The sequence below is a fragment of the Rhipicephalus microplus genome, chromosome 1 (assembly GCF_043290135.1).
Source record: "Rhipicephalus microplus isolate Deutch F79 chromosome 1, USDA_Rmic, whole genome shotgun sequence".
In the NCBI taxonomy this organism is placed as follows: domain Eukaryota; kingdom Metazoa; phylum Arthropoda; class Arachnida; order Ixodida; family Ixodidae; genus Rhipicephalus; species Rhipicephalus microplus.
Window position 1 is genome coordinate 215,767,137 of NC_134700.1, and position 22,794 is coordinate 215,789,930.

A 22,794-nucleotide genomic window follows, 5' to 3' on the forward strand; every position below is an offset into this window, starting at 1 on the left:
GCCCTCGTGCTAGAGCTTCATCTCACACGTACGTTCTGGTCGTCTACCAGCTTCCAAAGGTGTCAATTTTATGAACTGGACCCTTCGCTCAAGCTAAAGCTACCATCACAGCTTTCCCGCTCCGATGCGACACTGTTATGCCGCCTTTGGTTGGGTGTTGCATTTACAAAGGTGTACTCCTTTCGCATTGGTATGGCAGACACCTCTACATGCGACTTCTGCGGAGCTGAAGAGACCATCGAACACGTCCTGTGCAGCTGCGCTTGCTACGACACACAGCGATGCCAGCTCCGGATGGTTTTGAATAAACTTGACCCCGGACCATTTTGTGTGCAGAAGATACTAGGACCTTGGGCATTTGCCTCAGTTGCGCAGAAAGCAACTAAAGCACTGCTACTTTACCTATAGTCAACGAACTTGAGCGACCGCCTGTAGACTGTGTGTGCTCCCCGAGTGTGCTCGTGATTGTGTCTACCTTCTCATCCCTCTGCAACCTCTTTTCTCCCCTTTATCCCTTCCCCAGTGCAGGGTAGCAAACCGGATGTGCGTGTGGTTAACCTCCCTGCCTTTCCTTGCATCTTTATATATATATATCTCTCTCTCTCTCTAGTCGTTACAGAGATTGCCTTGGGAGGACATGACTTGTCCACTCATGCGCACACGATCACTGAAAAATCCACGCATTCGAAGAAAAAAAAAGAGCTCAAGGTCACGAAGCGCGCGGGACGTTTTTCTTTGCGCCTGCCATCCCTCCCTGCTTAGCTTCCAGAGCTTTCGTCGGGACGAGAGAAGAGAGAATGCAACCACAGCATGCGACGAATCTTTGTAACTCCACTCGCACTGGACAGATTTTAAAAATTTTTGCGCCCTTTAATTCGTGAGACAATAAGCTCTTCCAGAGAGTTCGTTTTATGGTTACTTGAAAAAGTGTTTCAGGGCCCCTTTAAGGTCTAGGCGTTGACCTCTTTCAATGTGACATGACAGATTTCACCTGTTAACGTATACCCACGTGTTACGCTGCCGACAACGTCTCTATCCCGCGATGGGATTCTTTAGGGGCGAAGCTTCTGAAGGCGTAGGCTTGTCCGCCGTAGCAGTTGTTTGTCGTAGCCACCACTATGGCGATGGCGCTGTGGCGCTCGCACCACTAGTACTCGACTCACAATAATGCTCATGAGGAGGAAAGAAAGAGTGCATTTATGATCACAAGATTCACAATGGCTTAGGCATACTAAGCCAACGTGAAATTATAAAAGACCTTGTTTTCAATACATCAAATTATTGATGGTTAGGCTCAAGTACACTTCGATTCGCGAGCAATCTACTCAACCAGCTCCCTCGGGCTCAGACTTATGAAAGTTCTACTATGTAGCTGATCTCGGTCAGATTCATACATCGATCCAAGATTCATGCATACGTCCGAATGAGTAGAACTCGCCATCTATGGTCACGGCCTCATGAAGAAAACTATATTGTTGCATGTGGTTACCACTATACTTACTATGGCTGCATCAAACACAGATAACAATGAAGATTTCTTCAAATTTGCTAACTTTTCAGGTAAAATTTAAAAACTTGAGTGGTCTCAAGGTATTTTAGCGCAATATAATATATACGGCAGACAATTTAATCAAGCCAAACAGAAGCCGCCGCTGCGTAAGCGATAATCTGCAAAACACTTATACTGAGTGCGACATGATGGTACACGCGTATGGTTTAGTGAGCAAGTCTCTTATCAGAGATAGAAAACGAAGGTGATGGATAGACAGGGAGGTTAGTCAGAGGTGATTTGCAGTTGGCTATCTAGCACTTAGGAAGAGAAACTGTGGTACAAAACTGTTACGGAAGATAGAAAAAGTTGGCAACTAGTAGCAGTGTGAACTGCGTCAAGCAAAATTTACATTACCGTATATTCAACTTGTTTCAGGGTGCTATTAGGTTTTTTTTAGTGGCTCGTTGTTTATTTTGGGTAACCCTAATTATTTTTTTCCCGTCTGAACTTATTGATATTGAGTAGCCGAGGTAATACGAGTCTCATCCTCTCCACAGCAAGACAGTTACAACAAAACAGGACAGCATAGGGCTGAAAAGATCAGCGGAACTAGTGTTAGACATATAGCTAAGTTATGCAAAAATGTCAAGATTTTTGCAGGAGATGCTAACTTTCTGCTTGCAGAACTAAGTATTTCTAGACTAGGCTAGACTTGTCAAGTGACTATACGTTGCGTGCTGTTGTAATTTTAGTTACGTGGCTACTTGTTGTGTGTTTTTTTTTGGCGTGAACATGTCATGAGAGAAACTATATGTTGCGGGATTTTAAGCACGCTACTAAGTGTTACGTGATTTATAGTCCAGGCAGTAGTTAAGTGGTGTTATATGATCTCACGTGCCTAGTGACGTCACTTTTAGTCACATTTATAGCTATTACGCGAAGTAACGTTATTTTATCCATGTCAGCAGTTTTTACGTGCTGTCACGAGATATTTACCCGCGTGACTAGTTATCAGGTCTTTACGCAATTTCAGTCCTGCGATTGGCCGTCCCATTATGTTACGCGATTTTTAGTCGCGTAACAGACTCGCCCATCATAGTTCTTGTATTCAATGCCTGACAAGTCGATACATGCGTTGTGTGAGGGAAGCAGATTTCAAGGGGATGAAGCAAGTGCGTACCGGTTCATGTCGATGATAATTCCTGTTCACACTATCTGATGCAACGACAGACTCAGAAGTGTGGCAGCTTGGGCTAGTTGGTGTGGCATGACGATAGTTATAGCACGAGAACAGAACGACGACACAGAGACAAGAAGGACACGAAGGACACGAGCGCTCGTGTCCTTCTTGTCTCTGTGTCGTCGTTTTGTTCTCGCACGGACTCAGAGCTCCGCTCTTAAGAGAGAAGAGTTTAGGATGACACTTCAATATCATTAGGACTATCGGGACGTGCATATAATGCGCAAAAACATTGCCAACACTCAATTACAATGTTTCCTTCAACGTGTCTATCATGTGCACTCCGCAAAGCTTTCGTATATAGCTTGTCCAGCACCTTCTCTGCCACCTGTTGCCACTACGACGGGTAACGCCAAGCGTTGCGGGTGTCTTTTAGCCAGCTGGACGATCGACCTTGAATCCAGTACAGGGGGTTCATTGGGTCACCCAGCATGTGACCGGTATGGATCTCCAATGCTGAACGATTTAGCAATACCAGAAAGCAAGCGACTCCAGAAATCGCTCATGCGCATGCTGCAGTGCCCCAGTCATGCTTACTTCGCGCCTGTCGTAACTCTTTTCTCTCCTCCTTTTCCCGTGCCGCATTTTCCTCCCACCTTCTATGCAGTAGTTAACTGGCCGTGGTAAACTGTCATCTCTCATCCTTCTTCGATGCCGCATTTCCTCCTTGCTTCCTTCTGACCCAATCGGACAAGAATTTTCAGGTGGAAAAAAACTTCTTTCCCCCGCACCTCTTGCAAAGCTGTTTTCCCCGGCTTTGCGCACGCGCTCCAGCGTCGTCCAACACGCAGGCGCTGTACCGGGACCAGCACTGCGGCACGGGCACTCCTGGGAGCGTCACAACACGACCGAGTCGCGCCGGCGCGTGGTCCCGTGCTCGGGTCCGCGGCTCCGAGGCAGCCGCGGCCGAGAGCGCGGCGCGCCCCCGCGCGCCCCCGCAGGAAGCAGCGGACGACTGCGGGAATCGCGCCTATCGATCTCCGGCGTCGCGCCGGCCTCCCTGCTGTGTTCCGCCGTTGCCGGCGGCGGCGGCTCCTTCCTTCTGCTGCTCCTCGCCGGGGGCAGCGGGGGACGCAACATGGCGGCCGAGGAGAACGCCGCCACCAAGGTGGACCACCCGGCCGAGACGGTCGAGTCGCTGACGCGCGAGATCGAGCAGCTCAAGGCGAGGCTCGAGGAAGAGAGGAAGAAGATCAACGACGTCAGTGGTGAGCGTGCCCCGTCGCCGCCTTCTCGGGAAGACGCGGTCAGAAAGCCTTTTCCTTTAGTATTTTTGTTTGATTTCGTTTTACTTCAGGCGCGCGGACTGTAGGATACCGTTATAGTTCGGCAAGCCACTTCGCGCGCACGCGTTTCTGCACGCGTGCGTTTGCATCGACGCTCTCCAACCGCGGTCTTCTTCTGGCAGACTTTGCGGGGGACAAGTGCTTCGCGCGCCCTTTTGCTTGTTTATTCTTGAGAGGAGCTCCGCTCGGCAAGCAGCAGCAGCTGCATGCAGTAGCCGTGCTGCGTTTGTTTTCTCCCGCACCTGTTTCACGCTGTACGAAAACGAACGACTGACCGACATTTTGTCAGCAGCGCGTCTCTGCCAGTTAGGTGCGAGAACTTGCCTTGAAGTCGACGTCACGGTGATGGACAGCAGCGGCCATTAAATTTAGGGGGGGGGGGGGTATGCAAGTGAGCTGAGGTTTTGTTTATTGCGCTGGAGAAATATCAGAGAAGGAGCTATTCTCGTAGAGCTAAACTTGGGTCAATGACACTGGTTGGCTGCCTTGAGAACCATGGAGGTGCGCGCGGTCGACTTAGGAATTGATTAGATAATCATATTTCGAATCAAATGAAGAAGAAGACAGTGCGAGAAGTTCGCAGCGGCGAAAGCGAACGCTGTGCACCAGAAACGTTTCCTTTTTTTTTCACAAAAAGGATACTGATTATCACGCTTACTAAGTACTAATGCTTCGAGTACTATTTGTCAGATATTCCGGCGCTTATCTATTCAAAATAAAACATCACGGACAGAATGTAATTTGACATATTGAAGATGGAACAAGTTATCACAGCTTCCTTCTGTCGAAAGTAAATGAAAGTGGGAAGAGAAAGCAGAAGCGTTAAGGGTTAGGTGTGCACACACACACGCAGGCAGACTCTCTCTCTCTCTCTCTCTCTCTCTCTCTATATATATATATATATATATATACATACATACATACATACATACATACATACATACATACATACATACATACATACATACATACATACATACATACACATACATGCAGCCTTGCCTTGAAGCCGGCTATATTTTTCACACACAGAAAAATCAAAGACAGAATGAGCCATTCACATGACAAAAACAAAGAACATGTTGTCACACTTGAATACATCTTGCCCATTGTCTTGAAGTCAAACCATTCAAGAGTAAAAACAACAACAAAATCAACTTATAAGGACGCAGTCTAATCAGAAAGTGTTTCTTTCGTAAGTGTTCTTTGCCGCTGGCCGTCCTTAATCCTCAATCCAGCATTCATATAACTTGAAATTTTCTGTCCAAAAATTCCAGCGTAAGACGCTTCTTGAAACGCGGACCCAGTACAAATAGAGTCCGAAAGCCAAGTCCTTAGAAAAATAAAAAATGTCTAAGAATGAAATGGGGTCGCACAACAACATTAAATATCACAGAAAGCGTATTAACGAGAACACATTAACTCATTCTGGCCTACGCGTTTGTCCATACACGCAGTTCATGCGCAGTACACGATATCCGCGTGTACACACTTGGAAACAGCGCTTTCCCGCCGAAACGGATGAACTCTGCCGGGATAGTGCAGTGCAACCACTTCGCGGCATCCGAACAGTGGCGGGTTCTTATCGCCCGTCTCGCTTCCTCGTTCTCCGGACGTTACCGGCACTGCTTTTGATTTCATCATGAGTATAGGGCTAGGATGGAAAGGGATGGGGGCACATTGACGTCATTGACTATTTCATACATAAAACCCAAACTTAGGTGGCACCCGAGTTGCAAATGGTATTAATATTGGGTATAACTGCACATTTTTTATTTTTCATATTTTTGGTTATTATTTTTCACTCTCTTTTGTAATGTTTTAATACCATTCCCCATCTCTATACATCCAGGGGTTATGTACCCACCGGGAGAAATCTGTTTTCCAATAAAGACCATCTCTCCTTTTATCATCATCATCATATCATCATCATCATCATGTCTATGTCCATTGCAGGACAGAGGCCTCTCCCATGTTCAGCCAGTCTGCCTACCTAACTTTGTCTTCCCCTAACCCACTTGCCTTCTCTGGGCCGGGCATGTACGCGTAGGCAGGATAACCGCTGGTCTCACAATCATAGGTGTGCGCAAAGGGGCAATGGAGGGAGGGGCGGCACGGGGGAGGCGCCCCCTCTTTCTAATGCATCGCCTTTGTGCAGCCTTTTGATTGTAAATATCTCGCTGGGAGGGGGTCGGAAAGAACACGGGGGGGGGGGGGCTGTGCGGCGGAACTTTGCCTCTCCAAAATGCATAACCCTGCGCATGCCCGTGATCACAGTAGACTTACGTGCCGATCAATTTCACGGAACGCATGAGAAGCGCGCAGTATCGATCGACGTGATGCGCACCGCGACCACCCCGTTTCACCTCGCAGAGGAACAGGCTGAACTAGAGAGCAAGAGAGAGAGAGAGAGGCGAAGGTCGTAGCGGGTAACTGTGGCCGAGCCCAACCTTGCGTCCTTGAATCGGAGAAAGAGTACGAATAGACGGAGAGAAAGGTGGATTGAGGTTGTAAGACAGCGACATATGCTGAGGTAAATAAATGATATTTCACTTGTAGCTGCCTTATAACTTTTTAGTCCAACTATAACTAAGACAAACGGTCTAAATTGCAACCACTAATTCGTCCAGATTAACGATTATGCGTATATTTTCTGATCATGCGGGGTACGCGTTATAAAAATAAAAAGCTTGTTGCCACTGAATTCTGCCGTGTAGTTCACAGTATAGTTCATTCATTACATATCACAGTATAGTTCATTCACAGTATAGTTCTTCTATTAAAAAAGTGCATAAATACGCTTTGGAAAAATGAAGTGCTACACTTCATTTATACATTCTAAGACATTTCTGTTCACATTTGTATTAATCCATTCTGAGGGCGAATAAACGTTTCATTGTGGAAGTCGCCTCATAGACAACTGTAGTTATTTTAGAATTGTCAGGTGTTCTAATTTTCTTGCTTTTAGTTACAACAAATGACTTTTGTGGCACCAATACCACATTTAATGTGGTGTAACTCTGTGGCAGGAAATCACGTAACGAGCTACCTTTCAGCGTACTCTCTTATGATTATGTGGCTACCTTGAGAACAGCTCACAAATAGTGTGTTCAGATTCAGCTGGTGCGAAGAAAACGTACCTTTCATACACTGCGAAGGTGTGGGAAACTAGCATGCTTGAGGGACCAGGACGCACGGATGGGAGTTGAAATGATATAATCACTTTATATAACCAGTGCTCATTTCAGAACATCCCCTTAGCCCAGTAGGCGGCCAACGACACTGCTCATGGTTACGGAAAACACAGACAGACAGACAGACAGACAGACAGACAGACAGACAGACAGACAGACAGACAGACAGACGGACGGACGGACGGACGGACGGACGGACAGACGGACGGACGGACGGACGGACGGACGGACGGACACAGATACACATCGTGCAGGAGCAGTCAGCTTCAGACAGACCGATGATATTATGGCCCCGACAAGTTGCCACATGTGGAGATAGACGAGCAATGTTCAGTATCAAAGGCACTCGGGTAGTATACATAAACATTTTTATGCTGTTGCATTCAAATGTTCTCTGTCGTTGTAGAAGCCATGAATGTTGGTGATCTGAATTTTCACGGCACTTTGAGAATATTTTAATTTATTTTTTCTTTGTTTTACCGCGCTTCATGCAGTAACCTCGTTGGCCGGCAAAGTGGAGCCCATCAAAGATCTGAACATCAAGCTGCGCAGGGTTCTCAAGGGACACCAGGGAAAAGTGCTCTGCTCCGACTGGTCGCAGGACAAGCGACACATCGTCAGCTCGTCCCAGGTCAGTCCTCTCGTGGTCACCCCCTAGATGATGATGATGATGATGATGATGATGATGATGATATGGCGTGCAATGTCACAAGGGCTAGTGATGACCAAAAAGTATGCAGCTATCTCCTTCATCATTAATCCAGAATTCTTTCGTAATTCTCGTTACTTTGCTGTTGCTTTTCTCTTTTTTGCGACTTATAGGAGTACAGAGAGAGTTTCGCGTTTGAGATATGTCTAATTTCTTAATTATCATAGACGTTGATGTAGGGAAAGAAGCTTTTAGTATTAAGTTAAGGAAACCTTTGTACCCTGCGATTGCAGAAACCCTTACGGTTATAATAGAAGCCCACCCAGAAAACATTAATCGGGCACTGCTTGCCCATTGGTGCACCTTTTGGTTAATGTAGATGATGTAACTGAACTGAATACGATCTTATTTATTATTATCGCATGATAAGCGCACTTATCAAAAACACTAAATGTAGATAGTGTATGTCATTACTGCCTGAAAGTTGCCTATTTCATTTTTTTAGGATGGCAAGATGATTATATGGGACGCCTTCACTACGAACAAGGTAAATGCTTTTCCAATGAAAAACGGGAAGGGTGTGAAATGTATATCGGTATTCATTTCGGGGTCGATATGAAATGTTTCTAGCGATATCCTGGCTCTAAAAGTGTTGAATGAAAAAATTCAATTGATATTTTTTCGCTATAAAGAAACGAGAGAAAGCGATGTATCCAAGAGTGTAGTAAACATGAAAGTAGCTCCCCGTAGCCACACATATTTTTCGCATTTGCCTCAAATTGCAAGCTTTAGAAAATGACCAAGATGAAACGTAGCAGAATTGAGATGCCAGTTAATGACACTTGAACGAAAACTAATAAATACAAACAAGCAATTTGCAGCATATTCAGTGGCCAGTTTTTGCAAAGTATTATTTTCGTTCACAAAAGCATTTACAGGACACTCATATTGCCTGTAAGTACTATATATTTTTTTCTGATGAAAATGATATTCTACGTATTTGCAGTGGGTACGTACGGCAAGTTGCCTACTCTTTTCTCTCTTGTGACAGCTTGAGGACTGCATTTATTTGAGACTTTTCATGAATCGAGGGCTTAGAGAAACAGCACTTTATAATGTCCATTCCTGAGCTGCTATGTATGTTTTTTGAGGCATTTAAATGTTGTCTGCGTGAAAAGAAGTATTTTACATAATATTTTGGCACAAGTATGTCCCCATTTATTGATATCATCGGTAACTCTCTCATTTAAATGGTATTGCTTTCAATTGTGGTTCCCTCAGAAGCTGTAGATAGCCTGTATATACTTAGGAAGTCTTGCGTTTGTCCCAGGAGCACGCTGTAACGATGCCAACAACCTGGGTGATGGCTTGCGCCTATGCACCGTCGGGGAACATGGTCGCCTGTGGGTGAGTCTCGCCTATATACTCAGAGGTGCAAGTGCCCATGAGCAATAGAAGAGTCGGAACACGGCCTCGTTTGAATGATGACCACCGGGAAAATATTACCGTGTTTTCTAGGAGCAAAATGTTTAGGTCATTCTATTCTTAAACCAAACTGAAATTGAACGGGGCCGTTCTGGAAAAAATCCAGAGCGTTACCTCAGTCGCAGCCGGTATAGTGGCGCATGACGGAATCAGTAATGCATCTGAGGCTTCATGTTTAAGGCCGCAGGATCAGAGATGCAGGCTCAGAGGAATTAGGGCTTGGTATTTGTAAGCATTTTTTAAAACTGATGCTCATAATAAGCAGGATCACAATACTGTCACGAGCCATGATGAACAACGTGAGCGCTGTTTCGAATTGCCATCTTCATCGCTTTGATGTAGCATTCCTTGCTGTTCATCATGGCTTGGCAAATCATGGCTTGTAACAATATTCAGGCACGACTGTGTATCGATTTCAGGGCTTGATGTAATGCTTGCGATATCTATGTCAAGGTTGAAAGGCAAAACAACATGAGCTCTGGTAGTCGTCGCACTATTTGTGATTTGTGCATTAGTTAAGGAGGCCAGTTTGTTTTGTTTGTTTATTTGTAGCTCTCGTCATGTACAAGCCCATTCGTTTGATCTTGTGCCACAGTGGTTTGGACAACAAGGTGACCGTGTACCCACTCAGCTTCGAGGAGGAAGTATCCGCAAAGAAGAAAGCAGTGGGAACACACACCAGCTACATGTCCTGCTGCCTGTTCCCGAATTCGGACCAACAGGTTCGTGCCTCGAGAGCAGAAACTTTTCCCATCGAAGTCTTTGAGATGGCCTGAAGAAATAAAAACGGCCAGTCTTGAACACGACAGACGATTGTGCTCGTCTAACCACGTCGGCTCACCAGGCTTCCGCTAGTCTCAATAAAAGTAGTAGATATTTCATCCCGGCTATTTGTTGCGGGCCAGGGTATGAAAGTTCATGTCATAATGGTAAATCTGTCGACCTTTCATTTCCTTCAGGCTGACGTGACAGGAATTTTTCCTAAAAACAGACTTAAGGTCTAAAGATGCCACTGTAGCGTTAAATAAACCCCTTTTCTAGGAGTTGACGCCAGGGGGTCCTAGCCTCCACCGCCATGGGAGCAGACAGCTGATACAGAAATGTAAGCACAGCCTGACATGAGCATGGCCGCTTATAGCAGCCGTGTTCCAACGCACGAACCCGCAACCCGTGACGGGGCTTGCTTACTCTTCATAGTGAACTGCTTCGAAAATGTTTTCATAGAAGATTAAAACTGCAAGTTTGAGATTTACATGCTAGAAAGTTTATTGGGCTAATGCCGCAGAAGACGTTCATAAAGTCGGGTCATCAAACTGCAACACATTCAATAAATGCTTTTAACAACCGAAACCACTAGATGATCTGTCAAATGTTCGTGTTATTCAGAACTAAACTCTGCACAAAAGAAATAATCTATGAGCATGCAGGCTGCAAGCTACTGAAAACAACTAAGTCAAAGAAAATTGAAATTCGCTCTTATTCATTTAAGCTCGCGTAACTATTCCTACACTGCCGTCAAGCCAAGGTCTTATGTCGCCTTACCCAGCCACTGCCGAAACTTGTCCTCATGCTTGCTGCTCTTGCTTCCAGATCCTGACGGGCAGCGGTGACAGCACGTGCGCGTTGTGGGACGTGGAGTGTTCGCAACTGCTCCAGAGTTTCCACGGCCACTCCGCCGACGTCATGGCACTCGACCTGTCGCCTACAGAGATGGGCAACACTTTCGTCTCCGCAGTAGGTCCTCATATGGGAAGTTTTTAATTCAATGTCCCTGCTTACGCTGTGGATGTCATTCTCACGCAGGGTTGTGACAGGCAAGCGCTCGTGTGGGACATGCGGTCAGGACAGTGCGTGCAGTCCTTCCAGGGGCACGAATCGGATATAAACACCGTCAAGTTCTACCCGAGCGGAGACGCCATCGCCACCGGCTCGGATGACGCCACCGTACGTAGAGTATGCCACTTAGGACGCGAAATTTTATGCGGAGGTCCATAAGGCGGAGGAAAGAATGAAGAAATAATGTTGTCATACAGGACTTTCACATGAAGTCATATAGTATCAATTTTTATGGGTCCATATCATGAACCTTTCCGGGGTGTGAGTTATTAGAATCTCACAGACTGCCAAATGAACAAATGTATCGTTCTTAATAGCGATCGATCCTGAACGTTCCTTAGAAACGAATGAGGTGAAACTGCAGCTTTCTTTACTTGGTCATGTCATGTGAGCTACCAGTTCGCGGGAGTTAAAGGTAATGTTAGCCACAGTGGAAGGCAAGAAAAGGCGATGTGGGCTATGCACAAGGTGGGTAAATAGTACTCAGGAAGACACAGGAAAGCGTCACGATGAGCATACGGTATTGAATGGTCCTCACATACAGTCGTGTTGTCACCAAGTGTTACCGGTTGACGTTACGCGGCAGCCTGATACCAGTATGGGTTTTAGTGATTTGTCATAAACAAAGCTATGCAAATGGCGACACAATCGTCATTGTTCAGCAATCAAACACAGGACCAGTGCTGTTGGAAGACGGTCGCTTTGCACGTAAGCTAAACAGAATACTAACAAGCTGAGAATTTAAAATACCTTTCCTGCGTGGCTTTTTGCTACAGCCTCGCCAATGACGATCTTTACGCTAATAATTGTCCAGAAACTTCAAGTTGATTTCCATTAAATACTGCCACGTCGTTCAAGACCTTCTAAGTCTGTATGTTTACCTTGAAAATCTTCTTAAATGCGAAACATTTTTTGCGTATTGCAAGCATTTTTTGAGTATTGCAAACATTTTTTGCGTATTGCAAACATTTTTTGCGTATTGCAAACATTTCTTTGCGTACTGCAAACACTTTTGGCATCCATCCATCCAACCGTCCGTCCGTCCGTCCGTCTATCTATCTATCTATCTATCTATCTATCTATCTATCTATCTATCTATCTATCTATCTATCTATCTATCTATCTATCTATCTATCTATCTATCTATCTATCTATCTATCTATCTATCTATCTATCTATCTATCTATCTATCTATCTATCTATCTATCTATCTATCTATCTATCTATCTATCTATCTATCTATCTATCTATCTATCTATCTATCTATCTATCTATCTATCTATCTATCTATCTATCTATCTATCTATCTATCTATCTATCTATCTATCTATCTATCTATCTATCTATCTATCTATCTATCTATCTATCTATCTATCCAAACACGCCTGGGTGCTCTCGTGGTCACCCCCTTAACATCGCGTGAACGAAAATTAGCATGGGAGAGTAAGATGGCTTGACGAATAGGACTGCCTGATCATGACATGAATAATTCCACAATCCCATCGCGTACGTCGTCAAACACTTTCCATCAGACAGTGGCACATACCCGCGGGCGTGTATGTGTCACTGCTGTGTGGGTATGTGCTACAGCTGATTGACATTTGATATCTACCCAAGAACGGCGAGCCCACGCGTGTGTAACTTCAACGCGAGAGCGTTAGGAAAAAGTGTGCGTCGGCTGCGTTGACCCGAGGAATGCAAAGAAAGAAAAGGTCAGGGCCCCAGCATGATTTGAACACCAGCAATCTGGGTCGCAACCAAGTATTCTACCACAGAGCCACTCCAAGTCTTGCAACTGCGTTTCAAAAAGGCCGTAATGTTCTTGAAGCGTCAAGTGGGGATGCAGTGAGAGCTATTCGATTTTATAAACATTACATATATACTCCTGCGATACAGCCATCACGTCGGGTTAAGAAAAAACTGTAGTTAAGCGCAATGCACTGAAAGTCATTCACAGTTTATATTGTCACGTGGTCGTGACGTGGGCGACAGGAGAAGATTGTAGGTGAAAGATGAAACTGTTTATTAGACCGAACTTGTGGGCAGTAAGCTGACCGTCAGACTACAGCGATGCACACTGGCTCTGATAGTGGCGAACAGAGCGACGGCCGTCGACCAACTGACAACCGGCGAAGCACGTCGGCATTTATACATGTGCCGTCGAATATTTCAACGTTATCACTGGCTGCCACGTAAGTGCCAGAATAGTTTTTAATGATCGCGTTGCGCGCGTAATCTTAACAAAATGGTGTTCTACAGTCCCGAAGCTTCTCCAACACCGCAGGCGCGGTTTGCGCTGATTATTAATTAGAGTGTAAAGGGGCGATAACAAAACTTGAGGAAGGAATGTGGTAATATGAACCAAGTAACAGCGCGAACAGGCATCGGTAATGCTATTATTTTTTCGAGAGTGCGAAGAAAAAAATCAGTGCATCTACACGAAGTGAATGATGATGAATGGTCGAAGCTATACGCCCTGAGGTTCATAATGCGTGTACCTTGAAGTCGTCGACTTGAACAAGGACGGCAGATGGACGGACGGATGCATGGATGAACGGATGGACAGAAAGATGGTTCGGGTGATCATGTATTGTGCTGTCGTATAGTTGATTGCACATAAAGTTGGTTGTTTACACACATGTTTCCGTTTTTTTTTTGTTGTACAGGTTTTCAGTTTTAGTTTGGATTTTATGAGGCGTGATGGATGACAACTGGGTCGGGCTTAAGTAGTTTTGCCCCTAAAAGCTGGTCTCGGCAGCGTTGACGTAATGAATGCATAGAATAAATATTATGGTCTCAGCAGAAGTTGGCCCGTGAAACAATTTACCTGATAAATACCGCAGCTCAATAATTTACCAATGTCCAGACACATGCGAATTCTTTCATATGCCTTCTTGTATACCTTATCCGTTTTTGCGTGATTGCGTTTTTGTGCAAAGTTCAACAGAGCAGCTATGCTCTATCACGCACATTATATTCTTATTCATTATTTCGTTTATTTCTTTTGCAGTGTCGTCTTTATGACCTACGTGCTGACAGGGAAGTAGCCGTTTATTCCAAGCAGAGTATCATCTTCGGCGTTAACTCAGTGGACTTCTCAGTGAGCGGTAAGCAAACTATAACTGCATTTAGTGCACGATAAACAGTTGCCTGGCATAGTCTTATATTAAACTCAACGTAAACGACCACATAACCAACCCATTAGTAGTGTGCATAACTTACCAGTTCGACGTTTTTGAACGAATATGTACTATGAGATATTGTTGTTGGTGCACCCTACGAGGGCGCGCCGGTTTAACTCACACGATGACGCGTAACCTATACTCAACAGACATGTGCCCAGTAGAAAACTTCAAGGGAAATCTGCGTACGGACTGTGCGTTGAATCGTGCTTAACATCGTTTCGAACATCCTGGCCTTAAAATATCCCAGAACGACTGAATGGCTTGTTTTTACAACAAAACGAAAACATACAGACCTATATCACTCTATAAACTTCTACGAAGGCATGCCAACCTGATAAAAACGAATTTAACAGTCTACAGACTGTTTAAATTCATTTTCAGACAGTATATAGATCGTCTTAAATCATTTATGTAAGAAGCGCTACCCTTATTTTATGAACGAGGCTTCGTGCAGTTCGTGTAGACGACACATCACACGTGCATAACTTAACTTTCACTAAGCACCTTCCAAGTCTGATATTTAGAGAGCACATGATAGGAATAAGATAACTTGAACTTGCACAGCCATTACATAAACAACTCCTAAAACCTGTACACTTATCAGACATTCCAATCGCATTGCTATAAAGGTCCAAACGGTGCCCACGGACGTAAATAATGGAAGAAATAATTGAAGAAAGCGTAGCGGTCCCAATGACACAATCCCGTGGTCCCACTTTTAACAAGCTTCACTGCATAACAAACTAGCTTCGCCCTAATGCAGCTTGTGTTTCACCGCGTAACAATTATGTTATGCGGCGAAAACGAGCTTAAAAAACAACAGTATTTGTGGCTGTGGGTACGAGTACCACCGACCAAAAAGCTTGATTTTTCGTCCACTTCTTTTCATTTATTTTCACGTTTAAATTATAGTACTGCAGTTGAAGACAATAACACACGTTCTCTATGCTTTTTCTGAACTCTCTGTTCGATTCACTCGCTCGTGTTTAACATTCAATGAACCATTCGGAAAAATCTCCTTGTCTCGAAGATTACGTAAGTGGTATTTCTGGTGAAGCAGTGTGCGTGCGTCACCTCATCAAGAAGCTAATGGCAGCGTGGAGAAGATAATGAAGCTCAATAAATGTTTTTACTTTACAAGGTAAATAGAACTTCAGGAGAGAAAACGAAACAAACAAGAAAGCACTATTCGCGCACGATGTACTGAAGAGATGCTATGGCGATTAACGAGGACAAATAATGCATTGGCATGACACATGTAGACTTCAGCGGACTTTAGGAGAGAAACGTACGTCGGGACATTATGGTCTCAATGAAAACCTTTTCAAGTAATGGTTTATGCCTAAATTTTGAAAAATGTTCCGGCTACTGTTCACTTGGCACAACATGAAGGCAACTGTGTACGGCGCACATCGTGAACACAACGACCCTGATGCTAACCTGATGCCAACCTGACGTACGTACATCGGGACATTATGGTCTGAATAAAACCTTTTCATGTAATGGGTTATGCCTAAAAATTGAAAAATGTTGCGGCTACTGTTCACTTGGCACAACATGAAGGCAACTGCGTACGGCGCACATCGTGAACACAACGACCCTGATGCTAACCTGATGCTAACCTGACGTACATCGGGACATTATGGTCTGAATAAAACCTTTTCAAGTAACGGTTTATGCCTAAATTTTGAGAAATGTTCCGGCTACTGTTCACTTGGCACAACATGAAGGCAACTGCGTACGACGCACATCGTGAACACAACGTAATCACACTCAATGGTAGTGTCTTTCTCTCTCCCCCCCCCCCCCCCCCACACACACGCGCGCGCGCGCGCGCGCGCGCGCACAGGCTGTGAAAGGCGACAGTTTACTTGTTTGTAGTTCATGTTCCGCTAATTAGAATAACATAGAAATATATAAAGAGGTTCTTAGAGTGCCGATAGGTATAGCGCAGCATGAAAATGCGTTTCGTTGAAGGCAGAAGCACGGCGTCACCCATGCAATCTCGCAGGTCGCTTACTCTTCGGCGGCTACAACGACTACACGGTGAACGTGTGGGATACACTCAAGTGCGTGCGACTCAGCATCCTCTACGGTCACGAGAACCGCGTCACCTGCCTCAAGGTGTCGCCCGATGGAACCGCGCTCTCCACAGGCAGCTGGGACTTCACGCTCAGGGTAAGGACTGTATGCGCGTAGGCTTAGCCGAATACTGGCAGGCTGACGTTAACAGCCCGAGATAATGGCGGAGTCTTTTGCACGCACTTGAGTTAACAAGAAACAGGCGGGGAAGCTTGACGCAGTTTTCAGACCGGCTGGATGCATTGCTCTGGGGAAAAGGAGAAATGGAAGAGAACAGAAAGGAGGCTCTGTAAGAACGTAAACAAAAAGCAAAGAAGAAAGCAAACAACGTGACTGTTTCTGGGTGTCTATTTAAACAGTGCAACAGCCTTTTAGTGCCTTCTGTGCCGAGGACGGACTCGGGCCAGTGTTTCAGGACCCATTATTCCCCTAAGCAGTGATTATGGATTAATTATAACTTATTGGAAAGTTGTTTTCAGGTTGCGCTATATGTCGGGGACACTCATAGAGAAGATGGGCAATCGTATAGATTTGACAACTGCTGCTGCAAACAGACGATTACATTTGATTCGAGTTTCCCCGCTAAGCATAGCGCAGAGAACTCATTACTAATACAGTAAGAGAGAGTGGTGCAAGAGAGGCAGGGAGGTTAAATAGGCTTCGTCCCCCCCCCCTTTTTTTTTTTTCACATCCCATCCACGGATGGTTTATCGCGAGATTAGCTTAACATAACTGTGAAGTTGGCCATGCAGGTTGATTCAGTTTGAATTCATATTCGCGGGGTAAGCTAAAGAAAATATGGGGAATAATAAAGTTAAGAAGGTACAGCTATACCCTGGAGGGCGAAGCATTCGCAACAATAGTACGATTTTGCGTCCTCTGCTTTTCTCAACCCCTCCTCCTCCTCCTCCTACCGAGCAGAGCGAGAATTGCAGTTTCATGGGTGGCATAAAAAAAAACAATAGCCTTCTACCTGTCTCCTTTCGTGCATAGCGTCACATATTGAGTGCAGCTTAAGAAACACTAGAGTGTTTAGAATTATGTATCTATGTATTTTCTAGTAAAGGAACACAACACCTTATATTGAATTTTTGATGCTGCACCTCATGTATGCGTAATATTTTATTTATGATCGACAACGTTCACAAATGGGAACACAGCAGCCACCAGTTCAAGATGGGGGAGGCGTTGTCCAAGTGTTTAAACTTTGGCCGTGTCGCTGAATCGTTTCGTGGGACAGACAGACAGGCAGGCAGACAGGCAGGCCAAGACCAGTATTTCTGCGCTCAAATATCCCAAGTAAAACTATCGTCTTTAAAAACAGATAAACGACATTCGAGTAATGGTGTTACGTGCCCAAGTACACTTGCAATGAGCGGAAGTCATCGTGATCGCGACGGGAGTGATAGAGGACGCCGGTATAAAGCGCCGGGCGCGTCTATGGCTCGCTCCAAACCGAAAGTTCGGCGATACCTCTCCCTTATCTCTGTCTACTCTTCTCATTGCAGGTATGGGCCTAAGTAGGCGAACACCTACGAGAAACACGTCGGCCCGAGATGCAGCCGAGCACCCTCGAGGGCCTCCACTGGCGCCGCGAATGATTTTCCGCGCCGAGAATGACGCGCCTCCCGCAAGGTGATTGGAGCGTATGCAGCACAGACGAAGAGGAGTTTCCTTTTGGTTTCCCTTCGTGACACTTAGTTCAGCTGGCAACGGTCGCGTGTAGTAATGCATACGCAAAAAAATAAGTACGGGAAAAGCTACGTATTCGGAACTAAACTATGCGGACTCATCGAAGACAGGGCTTGACACTACCATCCATAAACGAAGCACCCTCTTGCCCTCTCTTCTATGATTCCGCTACAGTTCGTATGACACATCTTTTGTCACTGCCATCGACGTGAGGAAAGTACATGCTAGATGTCTTCCTTTTCTTCTGTGGTTTTCTGAGTGACAGAGGGTGGAAAAAAAGAAACAATGACTTAGAACAAGAGACCTTACGAAAGGTAATGATTGATGATATTTATCCTACTATGTGCGGCCGTTGCGCAGCAACCATTCCAAGCACGACCATGAACTACAGGCAGTTCTTTTGGAAATTTTTTACCCCGGCGTCCTTTTATATCTGCGTTCCTTTCAGTCGCGGCTTCCAGTGTTTCTAGCTTCTAGAGTAAGGTGTCCGAATACACGAAGTCTTTCTTTCCAAGAAGTCTTAAGCATAACCAGCCGTCTTCAGTAATACGCCAAACTTCAGGATTACCTAGAATTTACTACTACTAAGAACTCTAGCGTAAGACACCTTTTATAAATACGGGCCCAGTAGAGCAAGATAAATGACAAAAGCTAAGGTGAAACACTTTTTGTTTCCCGGATTCACGCGCTCGTCCGGACATTAATATTTGTTTTAGGTGAGGCCAAGCAATCCCTGAAGCTCCAACTACAAGCTACGAGAAAGATAGCCCTAAGCGCAGATTCACTCAACACATTCAGTACGGCACGTTCATGCGTCACGTAATCGATCTGATTTTATTTCTCTTCGCACTACCACGCATGGTTTTCGTTAATAATGGAAGAAGCTGATTTGACGAAAGCAATAGCCACGTTATTACAAGTCCGCCGAAATAGCACTCGCAAAAACTATCGGTTGGAAAATAAGTGTTGCCGAAGATTCTGTTTTCGTTATCGGTTCGCGAACAACGCGAACACGTCGCCTCCGTACCGTCTGGCGCAGGATTCAAGACGAAGCGCTCGCCCATACAAGTCGTTCGTCGGCTCATCTTTATGGTCTTTTAATTCTCAGCGTCTCGACTCGTAGTCCTGCTCCAAGTCGACGCGGATTGGTCACACTTCTCGCGAGGACGCGGACAACTTCGCGAAATCGCGCGGACCGGCGTTGCACAGAAACGTCGGTGCCTGATCGATGGATTTGTCCATCAGAACGTGAAGTAGAAAGCGAGGCGTGTTACGATCAAGTCGCCACTGCCGTTTCGATGGTCGCGGGTAGGTCTGATCGCCTAACCAACCCACCGCATCTCACGGATCAAGGAGCGTGCGCCATTGAGACCGCTGGCTTTTGGCGCGAGTGGGCGACCAGTTAACGTGACAGTGAGGAAAAGCATGGAGTAACAGCACGGAGTGGAGAGTGTCGAAAGGCGGCATCTGGTGGCGCAGGTCGTAAACCTCTACGACTGCGCGATGAGTTGCCACGGCAACCGCGGTGAATCGACGGAACGCTGTCACGCGAAGGGCTCGGAATAGGCCTGGAACGTCTGCAGCGCTTCGTGCACGAAGAAGCCTCCGTAGGGCTTAGTTTTTTTTTTCCAACATCGCGCCCATGGTTGAGGTTGCATTGCTGCGTAATGCATCGGTTAGCGTTGGAACGCTAGACGCAGCGGCGAACAAAATCTTCTTCTCAAACTAAGAGGGTGAAAACGTGCATTGCGCCAACACCACTTCAGGTGGCGTTGACTGCGCGCGGTGCAGAGTGACGCTTCGGAGGAGACGATCACACGACATTTTTGCCCGTGGTCTTGTTCCACGGGCAAGGTGGCAAACCAGGCTGGCGCACCCGCGCAGCCTGGTTTGCGTCTCAACGGAAACTCTACGTCGAACACACAGCTTTCCCCGTGAAATCCCCTCCTTTCCCTGTAAACCATGTCAAAACTTGTGTATTGTCGAGAGTGAGTGCGTATGACTGTAAATACCTGGAGTGAATGAAAGCACGCTACGTCATGAAAAAAAAATGATCGAGGGACACGATGGAAATAAACCTAAACTACGTGGGATTTGTGTGTGTGTGTGTGATTGTATTATATCTCGTTTGGACTTGGCCTATGCTGCCTCACATCGCGTCCATGTGACATTCGCATAACTAATTCGCATAACTAACGTGTTCAGTGACATTCGCATAACTAATAAAGTACCAGCAGCGTGTTTCCGGCAGTCGACCCCTCAGCAGTCGACAAGCACCACTACGTAACTATCGCAAGGCAAGTGCGCATACCGGAAAAGATGATTAAGCCTAAAAACCCTCATACAATGATTCTTAAGTTGCCCCGCCGCGGTGGTCTAGTGCCTAAGGTACTCGGCTGCTGACCCGCAGGTCGCGGGATCGAATCCCGGCTGCGGCGGCTGCATTTTCGATGGAGGCGGAAATGTCGTAGGCCCGTGTGCTCAGATTTGGGTGCACGTTAAAGAACCCCAGGAGGTCGAAATTTCAGGAGCCCTCTACTACGGCGTCTCTCATAATCATACGGTGGTTTTGGCACGTTGAACCCCACATATCAATTATCATAAATCAATGATTCTTAAGCACCAGTTTCGTCCTCGAAAAATCGACATTTCTCGTGCACGAGAAGCAGAAGAAAGGTGGTTCTCATCTGCCGGTAAGTACGTCACTCTAATGCTGCTTTTAAATGGACGGGTGACTTAAATAAACAAGCGTGTTTTTACTCGTACAAATAAGCAAAACGTATATGTGTAGAGGAAAGATAGCTTGCACATCGGGGGTTCTACGTCACAAAACCACGAGATGACTATGAGAGACGTCGTAGTGTAGGGATCCGGAAATTTGGGCCATCTGGTGCTTCCTAACATGCACTAACATTGCACAGTGCATGGGCCTCTACCATTTCGCTTCCATCGAAGTGCGACCACCGCAGCCGGAACCCGCGACGTTTGGGTCAGCATCCGAGATGGTCAGCATCCGAGCAATGTGCCCACTGTTTCACCGAGGCGGACGCACGTCGTTGATGATTGACGAACATTGACGGGTTACAGCTTACTCGAGAATTCTTAGTGTAAAGCACTTTAGCAAAGTTTTGTACTAGTTTGGGTGTACTTGTGGCAACAAATGATTGTATAAACAGTTATCGCTGCCAGAAGAACGTCGAACAAAGGTGGGCAAATGCAATCAAAAGCAAAATTAATTCAGTGATAAACGTAAGCTTGTGCCCACTTAATTGAAAATTGAAATACCCATCCGGCGATCGAAGCATCATGCGATCATGGCTGGCTGTGATAAGGGGAAAAGGACGCATAAGTCGCCTTACAGATCAATCGAGGACGACACTCTTGAGCGGCCGCTGTGCTCCGATGCCTATGGCGAGTCCGTACTTCGACAGAATAACTATGCGGTACGTATACAACTCGGGTCCACTACGTCCACTACGCTACGTGTGACGACGACGTTGGCTGCAAGACTGGTTGCCAATGGCGAGTGACTCCACTGAGAACTTCAAGCACCGGAATTGTCGCATGAATGGACTGGTTCTTGTCACAGAAAGATGAGACCGATGAATCATTTGTTCTTACCACACAGCCCACAACTGTCAGGGGAGTTCTGATAAGAACGGTAGTGTTCTCGACGTAGTGGCATGCGGTAAAGGGGCAGCTCAGTAACTAAACACACACACACACACACACACACACACACACACACACACACACACACACACACACACACACACACACACACACACACACACGCACACGCGCACACACACGCGCACACACACGCGCACACACACACACACACACACACACACGCGCACACACACACACACACACACACACACACACACACACACACACACACACACACACACACACACACACACACACACACTGTGCATGATGCACATAGCTTGCCCTTTGCCTCTTGGCTTTTATTCCGACTCGCCAAACATGTATGATTGGTTCGGTTAGTTTGTTATGAAAGGGTGTATCAAGTGCGTGAGTTTGCTTAAAGTGGTTGTGCCCACGACATAATAGCAGCGATATGTGACAACTTCATGATAAAAAAATAATACATATTCAGCACAGTGCTAGAACTTGTTTTGTGATGACACATGCGGAACCACATGCTAACCTTCGTGTATATGCAACCTTAGAAACCCGGCGGCACATTTTTCTTCCTGATTTGCTGATGTAAAGATCGTGTAATCAGCCCCTGCGGTTATGTGAAAAACTGGTGGGTGTTCAGTAGCTACAAAAAAATAAAGGCAGAAGAATCTGTTGCATATTTTCTCAAGAGGAACTGTCCTGTGCGAATTATTTTACGGGGTAAGGCAAATGAATAGTAACACACCCGCTCCTAGTTATAGAAGCGGACGTGTCATGAACACTATATAGCCTGCTCTTGGCAAAACTAACTAGTGTGGCTGCTACGTGAGCGGATACGAAACGCTAATAACATGAATCGGATAAGGCACAGTCGGCGCAAAAAGTTAAGAGGCCACTGGGTCTGAGAAATCTGAATTTCCCACAAATCTGATACTATAGATTCGGTCGAGCTGCACATAACATGTTTTTATAGCGCTTTAAAACAGGCCGGACTTCCACATT

General features: G+C 45.8%; 1 protein-coding gene across 2 annotated transcripts; it reads left to right on the forward strand.

Moving 5' to 3' along the window:
• Positions 1–3,522: 3,522 nt before the first annotated feature.
• Positions 3,523–18,197, forward strand: Gbeta5 (guanine nucleotide-binding protein subunit beta-5). 2 transcript variants are annotated; one of them, XM_075891335.1, is made up of 10 exons: positions 3,523–3,940; positions 7,707–7,843; positions 8,367–8,408; positions 9,192–9,268; positions 9,942–10,068; positions 10,937–11,080; positions 11,150–11,290; positions 14,193–14,289; positions 16,379–16,545; positions 17,958–18,197. In XM_075891335.1, exons 1-10 carry the CDS (start codon positions 3,811–3,813, stop codon positions 17,967–17,969), a joined length of 1,074 nt encoding a protein of 357 aa, XP_075747450.1. In that variant the 5' UTR covers positions 3,523–3,810; the 3' UTR covers positions 17,970–18,197. The 2 variants fall into 2 exon arrangements, with proteins under 2 accessions (XP_075747450.1, XP_075747451.1); XM_075891336.1 differs by having other exon boundaries at positions 9,195–9,268.
• The last annotated feature ends 4,597 nt before the right edge of the window (positions 18,198–22,794 follow it).